The 12,155-nt window shown below is 44.5% G+C and overlaps 1 protein-coding gene across 3 annotated transcripts in view; it reads right to left on the reverse strand.

Annotated features, from left to right (window-relative positions):
* PTPRB (protein tyrosine phosphatase receptor type B) overlaps positions 1-12,155 on the reverse strand; it is a 118,303-nt gene that overhangs the window by 8,604 nt on the left and 97,544 nt on the right. For all 3 annotated transcript variants that reach the window (XM_028490393.2, XM_024122792.3, XM_024122790.3), the window contains 6 exons: positions 11,145-11,235; positions 10,308-10,384; positions 8,034-8,168; positions 7,105-7,227; positions 6,754-6,917; positions 5,083-5,218 (listed from right to left, as the gene is read on the reverse strand). In XM_028490393.2, coding sequence (XP_028346194.1) covers positions 5,083-5,218; positions 6,754-6,917; positions 7,105-7,227; positions 8,034-8,168; positions 10,308-10,384; positions 11,145-11,235 — 726 coding nt within the window. The remainder of the gene's footprint in view (positions 1-5,082; positions 5,219-6,753; positions 6,918-7,104; positions 7,228-8,033; positions 8,169-10,307; positions 10,385-11,144; positions 11,236-12,155) is intronic.

The raw sequence follows: 12,155 nt of genomic DNA on the forward strand, positions 1-12,155 counted from the left end.
TTAGTTTTTTAAGGAACCTCCATACTGTTCTCCATAGTGGCTGTATCAATTTACATTCCCACCAACAGTGCAAGAGGGTTCCCTTTTCTCCACACCCTCTCCGGCATTTATTGTTTGTAGATTTTTTGGTGATGGCCGTTCTGAGCGGTGTGAGGTGATACCTCATTGTCCCACTTTATTCTTAACGAAAAGTAGATAAAGTCTACTGTATGAACTTCACATCATAAAAGATCATTTTTCCTACGTCCAGCAAGCTGGTGAAGCCTTAGTTCCATTCAATTTCACCAACAGCTGTAGTACGAGATAATATTTATAGGATTGTATTTATAGCCTTTCATGGTGTCTGAATGCACAGTTTAGCAGAGGGGCAGGTATGTGAACAAACAACTCTAAAGTGATAAACGTAAGACAGAATTGTTTATAAAACTTCATGCATGAGAAGAAGCCATCAGGTTTACTTTGGAGGGAGGAAAATACAGAGCTCGAGAGAAAAGGCGACATTTGTTAAGAATTTGAGCAAAGAAATAGGATATTCCAAATGATGTAAATAACACGAAAGTGCAAATATATTCTGAAAACTGTGAGGAGTCTAGTGTAGTTAAAATGTAGGGTGCATAGGTCATGGGAAACTCCCAGGACCATCCCCCAAATGAGCACTGAATCCCATAACATCCCACTGTTTCCTCCTCGTGGGGAGCAGATGAGATTGACGGACAGTGACTATCACCTATTTTTGTTCTTTAACAAGTTATTGCTCCGTCTGAGTGTCTCTCTCAGAGTCAGGCTGCAAACATGCCCCAAGCCAGGCTAAAAGAAGGAGGGACACACTCACAGCTAAAAGAAGGAGGGACACACTCGCAGCTAAAAGAAGGAGGGACACACTCGCAGCTAAAAGAAGGAGGGACACACTCGCAAACTCTCTGTCTAATGCCTCCTTGTTTAGAAACCTTTGCTCTTTAATATATTTATCAAAACTTGTGAAGCCCTGCACCCGTTTGCCTCTCAAATAAGGTAGAATAAAGTTGAGGTTGACTCTCTCTGTGGACCCAGAAAAGTAATACAGAGGATGTCAGAATGTCCTTTTTCCTTTGCTGGAACCGTCACCCACAGGGGCTCAGCTGTGGATCGCACCCCTTTGCACTCACTCTCAGAACCAAGTGAGCGGTGCCGGTTCTGAGAATCTGAGACTGTAGAAGGAGCCCACCTTCAGCAGAGCCTTCAAGCAAGACAGATAATATCTGGATATTATGGGATTTTGCTTGGGATTTTGTTTGATAGAGAACAAGGAAAGAGAAAATTTCTATCTTATTGCAATCTGTATTCAGCATGATCAAAAGAATTGTTGATTCTGGCCCAGAGAGAGAAACGTTCCTTAATTTTGACAGACCCTAAAACGGTGGGGATGGGGTGCGTTATGACATGAAACTGGGGAAGGAAGTTGGAACCAGGCTACGAAGAGCTTGAACTTCATTTTAAAGCAATGAAGAGCTTTCCACGATTTTTATGCAGGGAGTTGACACAGCGAGAGAGCAGTTTGGTGGTGGCAGTGGTGATGGAGCTGTTAGGGCAGAAGCTAGAGGCAGGAGAGCCACAAGGAGGCTACTGCGAAGGCCCACTGGGAGTTAGTAAAGGGCTGAGCAGGGCAGGGGCGAGAGGCTAGAACAAGGAGAAAGACGCTTGGTAGAATGGACAGGGCTTAGTCACTGCTCGGATGTGACTATGGGGACTGTGGGAACAGAAGTCAGATCCCCAACCAGGGATCGAACCTGGGCCCCCTGCAATGGAAGCACGGAGTCCTAACCACTGGACCGCCAGGGAAGTCCCTGTTGTTTGTGTTTTTAAAGAAAGATAATGAGTTCGGTTTTGAGGGTTTTGAGTTGGAGATGAGATGACTGTAAGGCTTCCTGGTGGAACTGTCCAGGAGGCAGGTACTCAGGTGAATGCTGGGGAAGGAGAATGAGATTTGGGAGATATGAGCATCTACGTGGTTCCCAAAGCCATGGGAGTGGAGGACATCACGAAGAACGAAGATGGAGAGAAAGAAGAGCTGTGCCTTGAGGACAGACCCTCGGGATCTCGAACACTGAAAAGGCAGGCTGAAGAACAAGAACCATAAAATCCGCAGAGAGGTTAGGAGGAGAAGGGGAAGAGAATAGGGGAAAGAGGAGTTATGTCCAAGGAGGAGGGAGAGCTTTGGCATATCGTGTTGCCCCTGCCCTGGAAGTTAGCCGGTGATATTTACAGTAGGGGTGACTGCTCTTTGCCAAAATGCATCTCCAGAGTTCTGAGCCGGTGTACAGAAGTGACACATGGCCCAAGAAGCTCTGACAATAACCAGGGAGCCTGAACGCCCCCCGCCACACACACACCCCTTGCGATTATTTATAGTGTGATAATCTCCTCTTCCCCAAATTACAAATTAAGTATGGTTTGAGTTTGTGAAAATGAAAACAAATTAATAATGGAACATTGATGCTGACTTTTTAGCCGCATAATTGTAGGATATTTGTTCATTCATGTAATAGATTAAAAAAAATATTGAGGTTAGAGCAAAGGAAAACAAGTTCCTACCCTCTAGGAACTCGTAGTCTTGTGGAAAAAGCTGAAGGAAAACAATTACGATATAGTGTGATATAATTCTACAACCCTTAATCAAAGAACAGAGCTAGACAGTGGTCATCAGTGGCTGCCAAAACCGTTAAGCTAAAGGCTGATGGGAAATGTTATAGTGGATGACCATTGTCATTTCATCGGCATGGGGAAGAGACAGACAGGAAGTGCCTCCTGATATGATGCAACAGGAAGTACTCAGCACCACCCGTGAAGCATGTGGTGGTAAAAAGGAACCCAGACTTAATGAAGCCTCTAGATCTAATGAGCCACTGACAAAAATTATGGGAAATAGAGGAATACATGACCTTACGTTATGAAAAATGGAATACATTATGAGAAAGCAGTCAGCCACATTCAGAACGTGGGAAAATCTATGGAAAATGAACTGATTTCTTTAACAAATAAATGGCACAGAAAACAAATCAGAGGGAGGACTGTTATAGATGAAAAGAAATTTAAAAGAGACTCTTCAACCAAACGCAATGTATGGATTTTGGATTCTAACGCAAACTAAACGTAAGAAGCAATTTTTGAGATAATTAGGGATATTTTAACACTGACTAGATATTAGATGATATTAAGGGATTATGATTAAAATTTTTAGGTGTGATAATGGTATTGTGGTCATGATTTTTAAAGAGTCCTTAACTGTAGAAAAGTATACATATAACTGTAAAAATATATATGTAATAAAATATATAATATTATTAATAATGCATAATATATAAATATATAAAATATAAAAATATATTATATTAAATATATATGTTTTTAAATACACAGTATTAGTAGGATTTGCTTTAAAATATTCCAGTGAGGTCACGGGCTGGGGGAACAGTGTATGTGGGCTATAAATGCAAAAAGAACACAGAATACTGATAACTGTAGAGACTGGGGTTTGGGTATGGACATTCATTATACTATTTTCCCCAGTTTCATGTATTTTTTAAAATTTCATAATAAAATATTTAAAATTTTATTATGGAATTGGGGACAGAGGGTCCTGGGTGTGGGCACTGCCTGTACGAGGCAACGACGACAGTGTTTTCCCAAACGTGTAACAGAATATGAGGATCTGCAGAATATTAATATGTGCTGTACAACAAGGGGATCCGGGGGCTTCTCTGGTGGCACAATGGTTGGGAATCCGCCTGCCAGTGCAGGGGACACGGGTTTGAGCCCTGGTCTGGGAACATCCCCCATGCCACGGAGCAACTAAGCCCATGCACCACAACTACTGAGCCTGCGTTCTAGAGCCCGGGAGCCACAACTACTGAAGCCCGCGCGCCTAGAGCCCGTGCTCCGCAACAAGAGAGAAGCCACCGCAATGAGAAGCCCATGCACCGCAACGAAGAGTAGCCCCTGCTCGCCGCAACTAGAGAAAGCCTGCACGCAGCAACGAAGACCCAATGCAGCCAAAGACAAATATAAATAAATAAATAAATTTATTAAAAAAAAAAAAAAAAGAAGGGAATCTTGGGGTCAAAGCAGTTTCAGAAATAGTGGGCTCAACCAAGCTCGAGGGGAGCCTTTGCTGCAGGACATCTCCATTTTGTGGAGCATGGCCACCTGCACAGCTTTCATGTATCCTGTGACTCTAACAGGGGACATGGTAGCATGTAGAACTTTTCACCTTTTTGACCATAGGCATTTTTTTTTTTTTCTTTAATAGAGGACTTTGCAGAGTTACTTCGGAAACACAAGGGCAAGAGAACTTGGGCCTGGTAAGGCAATGATACAGGGGAATGACAGGCTTGGTCTGTCTGGGGACATAGATTTGACTCTGAGGCTGTGGGGCAGGGCACTCGGGGCTTAGGGCTTGTGATTCTCTAGACCAGGGTTCAAGTCCCAGCTCAGCCACTTCATAACTGTGCAAAGCCCTTTAGCCTCTCAACTTCAGTTTTCTAGCCTGGAAATGGAAAACAATACTTCTCTCATCTGTTTGTTTTTTTTTTTTTTTTGGTGAAAATGTAATGAGATAACATGTTCAGAAATGCCCTGCAAATGTCAAAGGACTGTATAAATGGAAGCATTTATCCTTCACAATTAATGTACACTCCTTGGTGTGGGGTTGCAGCTGGGGTGGGTTGAAGGAGAGAAGAGATTAGAATCTGTTTCCTCTTTACTAACTGAAGTTCTTGCGCTCAATCACCAGCCTATCTTAAAATGACCTTCATGATGAACTAGCTGACCTTTCCCCATGTTAATGCATTGATTTTAAAAAAATCCATTTTTCTTCCTACCCACCTAAAGAAGATGGGCAACCAGTTCAGTAAAGATAAGAATATACATCATCCTCAAGGTTACTGAAATTTGTTTCAAAATAAAAAGTCCTAGGAAACATCAATATTCAATTCTCTTTCTTCTCCTAATGAGTCATAGTTCTTTCCCCTTATCAGATTAAAACCCTGGACATTTTCGAGGAGGGAGACAGACAGGCTGGTCTGTGTCCTTCAGCCGAACTCTTACCTCGGTCTGGACCATGTGAACCCTGTGAAGTCTTAGGTCATGCACTGCTCCATAAATGTCCACAGAATCTTTGGAATCTAATTGCTGGAGGATGCGGTCCAATGCGATAAATGTTCCAGTCCTACCCACACCGGCACTAGAAGAGAGCGTAAAGAAAGACTGAGCCTTTTTATTAAACTGGCCTTTCTGGACTGCATCCAGAGACTCTAGCACAATCTTTCCTTTCCCTTCCAAGTTAGAGGAGACTACAGGAATACTTCTTTCTCTCAATGTGCTCTCTCTCAAAGAAATATAACCCAAGGCTCTGGCCTTCCATCCTTCCTCCATCTCGCCACCCTGCCAGAGGTAAGGACTTGCTGTGTATCATTTCCATGCATGCTTTCATACTCTTCCTATATTCATGTAAATCCACACACAATATATTCTTTTTAGTGTGTTTCAAAAATTTACTAAAATGGTAACACGTTTTATGTATTCTTCTGCCAACATTTCTACTGAATATTGTTTTTTGAAATTTGTCTACATTGTTACACGTAGATCTAATTTCTTTTATAGAGTTCATAAACCACCACTAATCCATTCCCTACTGATAGACAGTGAGATCATTTTTAGTTTTTCTCTATTACAAACTGTGTTGCAGTGAACATCATTGTGCACATGTGTGGGCATTTCTCAAGGGTTGATATCTAGAAGCAGAACTGCTGGATCATAGCAATATGAACACCTTCAGCTTTACCAGGGATTGTCAAATTGCTCCCTAAAGTGATGGCATAACCTCGGGATTTTTGATGCACATATTTATAAGATAAAGAAGAACAGTTTTTCAGTGGTATTGGGTGAAAATGCCTGCCATTCTTTAGAAAGCAGGAAGCTCTTGAGAGCCTCACATTCCTATTAAAAGCATCAGGGTTCCAATGACATATAAAAGCAGGGCTCCTAGGGTGCTGGGCAGATTTGGAGAAAATGAGTACATTTGACATTTCTCTTACTGTAGCAATTCCCTGCTCTTTATTTATTAGTACCATTCAGTTAGGGCTATCAGAGTGTTTCTGCAAACATTAATTAGCTAAACACCAGGCTCCCCAGGGAGAAAGAGAGTGAGAGACTGCTTGTTAGCTTGATTTTATGGACGTACAGACGGAAGCAAAGAGAAGTCACGAGAGAACAGAAATTTAAGAGCAAGACTGGGTCGCCACATCTGGCAAGTACCACTCGACCTGGCAGGAAGTCTAGAGCAGGGATCACGAAGGCTGGTTAGGTTTGACACAGGTGGAGGAGAGAGAGAAGGCCATTCCAGGAGGAAGAATGGTAAGAGGCAAGGATGAATGTGAGCGGACTCCTCCCCGGCTACAGTGGGAGGGGAGTCCCTGGGAATTTGGAGAGGGGGGTGAGATGGGGCCTAATTATGGGGGACCTGGCAGGTCACATAAGAACTTTGCATTTGCTACAGTAGGAAAAAGAGCAAGAGGGAGAGAAAGATGGAGAGTGAGGGTGAGAGACAGTGCAAAGGAGTGAGGTTGGGGAGGAGTGGGTGGAAGAGGGTGGAAGCACATCCCCTGGGCCTCTGTAGACTGGTTAGGTAGACAAATCCTCCAGCCACTAAATTCTTCAGGCTTACACCCTTATTTATACAACCGGCTGCCCCTTTGTTGGCTCCGGGGGGCGGAGTACCTGCAGTGCACCGCGGTGGGCCCGGCCCCCGGGGTCCGGTTGATGTAGTCCCTGACAGTTCTCACAAACTGGATCAGGGACTGGGTGGTCTCCGGGACTCCGTGGTCTGGCCACACCGTATAGTGAAAGTGGCGGATGAGTCTGTGCGCGTCCAGCTGTTCCTCCTGTAAGAGCAGAGCGACTAAATAAGAGGAACGGCCCGAGGCAAACCTTCAAATTTGACAACCGTGCCCAGGCAGGGATTCCTATGAGCGAAACTACAGGAGAAGAAACCAGCAGAAAATAGGATTCACGGGTGTGCTCCATCTGCCCAAGCTGCGTTATTAAACGAAGTCAAACAAACCAACATACGCTGCATATCCGAAACTCCCGGATGGTCCACTCGGGCAGCACGGACTCCGAGAGCATCTGCAGGATGAGGTCCCCGTAGTAGAGGGAATCCTGGTCCGCCGGCCAGTAATGGTCACACTTTACCTAGAGGAAGGAGGGCAGAAAAAAAAAGTGAGTCCGGAAACGCGCCTCCTCCATGAACCTGTACTTTCCCTCCTCGAAATGTCTTCCTGAGTTGGAATCCAGGGTGAGCTGCTAAGGCGATTTGACCATCTTTTTTGCATTAACCTGCTCATGGCCAGGGCTGAAGCTGGGCTGCTGCTCCAAGTGAAGGAGAGACACCGTTCAAGGAGCAAACCGCCCCCAACCTTCGGATTCATTTTCCTTTCAGGTTCAGTGTTCTATGGCTTGAGTTTTTGTTGATTTCCTCAGCATTTCAATTCCACTAGCACATAAGCCATGTCTTACAATTTCTCGGTTTTGTTTGTTTGTTTGAGGATTATAAATGCCAGTACAAGAGGTTTGCTTAGTTTGTCCAGATAACTATTTTACTTTGTTTCTGCAGACACAGCCTAAGGTTCACTTCTCCTTCTTTCCTGAAAATAGGGACAGCGCCAGTGACTCTGCCAGTTTATCTCTTCTCTCCATGCAGCGGAGAATGGAGCGGACGAGAGGCCAGGTAATCCTCCTGTGTCACGGGAGCTTCTGATGATCCCAGTTGTCAAATGCAAACATCTTTGACTGAAACTTCAGACCCAGAATCAGAATTGGGCATCACCTGGGTTTACGATAGAGCCTTTTATAACTAAGTGGCTTTAATTCACTAACAGTGTTCTTACATGACCCCTACTTGGCTTTTATGGTCTTTAACTTCTGATGGGGATGGGGAGTAGAATTACACCCAGGTGGAGGAAAGCAAGGTTGGTATGTCAGGAAGACCGTTTACTCACTCGGCCCTTCTCCACACACTGGGTCACCATGACGATGTTGTGAACATTCTGTTCCCACGCCATTTTCCAGAAGTCATCCTTGGTGCCGGGAAGAGGTCCCTGAGTAGCGATGTATTCTCTCCTGAAGTTGTTGCCCTGCAATGAATTTACAATGGGGAGAGTCGGAAACAATGGGCCTCTTCACAACTCTAAACAAAGGGTTAGCTCTGTAGATTAGGTGAGATGTAAGTCTTTGCCAGGGCCCTGACTTGAGAAAAAAGATACTAACACGCGTCAAGGCTTGGGAGCAGGAAGGACAAAGGCCGGAACACTGAACTATTGTTAAAAGCCAAGTTCTTTTTTATTAGGTTGTGTCTATTCTTAAAGGCAGTGGAGGACTCAGGCAATAATTTAGAAAACACTTCACCCTCAATTATGCGTGTGTAAATATATATACCTGCGCGTGCGCACGCGTGCGCACGCGTGCGCGTGTGCGTGTGTGTGTGTGTGTGGACTGTCTGAGGAAACTGACATTGATCAGGCTCTTTTCCTATTTAACATAGAAGAGTTTTAGTCATTTCAGGTACTTGTCTTTGGGTTGTTGGTAAGAGATACCATGCAAGGGAAACTTAAGGGAAGAGAACCCACTGTTTATTGACCATCCACCCTATAACATGCTGTGGGTCAGGATTTTCACAGACCTTATTTAATTGTAACCACAACTCTATGAGCTAGGATATTTTCACCCACACATCCTGCACTCCAGCAACATGGAATTACTTGCAGATCCCAGTAGAAGCTCTTTCTCTCCTTGCCTCTCCTCAGGGCCTCTACACTGGGTCACCTCTGCCACCCCCATCCCCGCCCTACCCACTGCCTCTCCTCTGGCGAATCCTTATTTATCCTCCAAGTCTCAGCATGGTGCCTGCTCTGCTGAGCCTTCCTTTATCTTTCTTTCTGCTGGAGGATGTTCTCCCAGAAGCTCCTGCAGCAACCTATAGCCTCTCGCTACTCAGAGAGTGGTCCTCAGACCAGCGGCACAGAGATCATCTGGGAGCCTGTTAGAAATACAGAATCCCAGGCCCCACCCCAGTTCTGCTGAATCAGAAGCTGCGTTTTCTTTTTTTTTTTTTTTTTTTGGTCGAGACGCGCAGCATGTGGGATCTTAGTTCCCCAACCAGGCGTCAAACCCGTGCCCCCTGCAGTGCAAGCACAGAGTTTTAACCACTGGACCGCCAGGGAAGTCCCGTCAGAGGCTTCATTTTAACAAGACCCGCAGATGATGTGGATATATGTTAATGTTGGAGAAGCACCATTCTAGCCTGTCAAGGGCATCGCCCACCTTGTCATTTCCTGATGCCACAACTCTGCTGAGAGTTCCCTGAGGGTTAGGATTCCACCTAACCCTCTCCTTGTACACAGCTCAGAGTCTGACTTAACAGTTAGCACTTTACTATATAGTGTTTATGGAGTGAATGGAGGATTATTTGAGGTAAATATTATCCTCACTTTTTTTGGAAAAGGAAGTGGAGGCCCAAAGAATTGACATAACTTGCCCGAGGTCCTAGAGTCAGCAAGGGGCAGACATGGGATTCAAACAGGGTCTGTCTGACCTTAAAGCTTTTTCCACTGTAGGTGCTGTAGGAAGCTGGCGAAATGCTAGCCAGAATCTGAGCCCAAAGGTTTGACACAACATTTGAGTTGTGTCTGTGTTTTGTTTGTTTTTTTTTTTTTTTTGTGGTACGCCGGCCTCTCACTGCTGTGGCCTCTCCTGTTGCGGAGCACAGGCTCCGGACGCGCAGGCTCAGCGGCCATGGCTAACGGGCCCAGCCGCTCCGCGGCATGTGGGATCTTTCCGGACCGGGGCACGAACCCGCGTCCCCTGCATCGGCTGGCGGATTCTCAACCACTGCGCCACCAGGGAAGCCCGTGTCTGTGGTTTTCAAAAATCCAAATAACTTTGAATCAGCTTCCCTAGCTAGGCAGCCTTAGCCGTGGAGGTCTAGCTTCCTCAGGGAGCTCTAATCTTGACTAAGGGCTGCAGAGAGAAAATGACCTTTGAAAATGCCTCCTGGGCTCATTATAATCATATGTGACTATAGCCATTTTGAAAACTGGGCCTTAGCCTGTGTTTTACGGCAATCAGACATGATCTTTCTTTTTTTTTTTCCTCTAAAACTGACATGTTTCCAGACCTAAGAACGGTGGGAGCGTGTTGGAGGAGAGTTGTCTCCAGTATAGCCACCCATCAAAGCTTCATCCCAGTTACTATGGCCCCGTGGTTGGTTCACTTACAGGGATGTAGCTGGCATTAATATAGTCAGAGCACGGGTCATCATCCACATTGGACAGCTTCACTCGAGAGGCATCATCTGCAAGGAAATTTATTGACAGAGATTTGTCAGTGAGTCGTGGTGATTCTCCTACTGTTTACAGAATGCTTGGTATTTGATGTGCGTTAGCTCTGACCCCCATGACAGCCCCCAGGGGAGGTATTCTCATCTCCAATTTGCAGATGAGGCTTAGACAGGATCACTAACTTGCCTCTGGTTGCACAGGTGGCCCAGAAACACACAAGCAGACGAGCCAAATGCTCTCTGAAGCCCCCTCTGTGCTTTCCTTTGTAATACCATATCATTTGCCCGATGGAGTGGCCAGCTCCCTTTCACTACTAGAATGAATACAATCCAGAAAAACTACCTTCTATTGCTTTACCTAATTGGGTAAGGATAACATATAAATATATATACATATATAAACAAACATATATATATATATATATATATATATATATATATATATATAAAATTGCTAACTAGAGACTTTGAGTAAACCCAGCTTGGCCCTTATTGTTAACCCTGTTACTGCTCTTAGGCCTCTGAGGAGAAGCATTAGGACCACATGGTGAAATGTCAACAGTATAAGAGGCCTCTCAGAGCCAGAATCTCAGCTGGCTGTTACCTCCCTGGAGGGAAGTGCAATAACATACAAGTCATTTCTTTTTAAAGACTTTTCAGAGCCTCTGATCTCCCATATCCAGCTATACCATATTGCTTTGCCCCATTTTACTCGTGGAAAAGAGAAAAAATGGCTAGAGGAAGACAGTATTACCAATGTCAACACAAAACTTACAGGGCAATATATTGTTGTATCGATTTTTCCCTCTATTCTCTGGCAAGAGTGCAATGTCACATGATTGGTTTCGACCCACGTCTTTTAGGTCCTGTTAGGTCAAAAATAAGTTTGCAGGTGAGGAATGTGAGATAGAAAAGGGCAAATCAGACAGTCCCTGAGATACATAATAATATAACCATATGTTACACTAGCTGCATTTGTGGAATGTCTCCTGTTCGACCCCTGTGCCTCAGCTCTGATCCCCACGAGAGCCCCACAGGAGGTAGTCTCATCTCCATTTTACAGATGAGGCTCAGACAGGATCATTCACTTGCCCCAGGTCACACAGGTGGCAAAGCTGGGAACTGAATCCAAAGCCTGGGCACTTTTCACCAAACCACATTGTCTCCCAGGCAAGCAAAAGGCCAGCTTAAATAACTGACAGCAATCTGTATAAAACAAACACATGAAAGGATGCTCAACATCACTAATCATTAGAGAAATGCAAATCAAAACCACAATGAGGTTTTACCTCACACCAGTCAGAATGGGCATAATCAATAAATCTACAAACGATAAATGCTGGAGAGGGTGTGGAGAAAAGGGAACCCTTTTGCACTGTTGGTGGGAATGTAAACTGATACAGCCACTATGGAGAACAGTATGGAGGTTCCTTAAAAAACTTAAAATGGAACTACCATAGGACCCAGCAATCCCACTACTGGGCAGATACCCTGAGAAAACCATAATTCAAAAAGAGTCATGTACCACAATGTTCATTGCACCTCTATTTACAATAGCCAGGACATGGAAGCATCCTAAGTGTCCATCGACAGATGAATGAATAAAGAAGACGTGGCACATATATACAGTGGAATATTACTCGGCCATAAAAAGAAATGAAATTGAGTTATTTGTAGTGAGGTGGATGGACCTAGAGTCTATCATACAGAGTGAAGTAAGTCAGAAAGAGAAAAACAAATACCGTATGCTAACACGTACATATGGAATCTAAAAAAAAAAAATGGT

The sequence above is a fragment of the Physeter macrocephalus genome, chromosome 6 (genome assembly GCF_002837175.3).
Source record: "Physeter macrocephalus isolate SW-GA chromosome 6, ASM283717v5, whole genome shotgun sequence".
NCBI lineage: Eukaryota > Metazoa > Chordata > Mammalia > Artiodactyla > Physeteridae > Physeter > Physeter macrocephalus.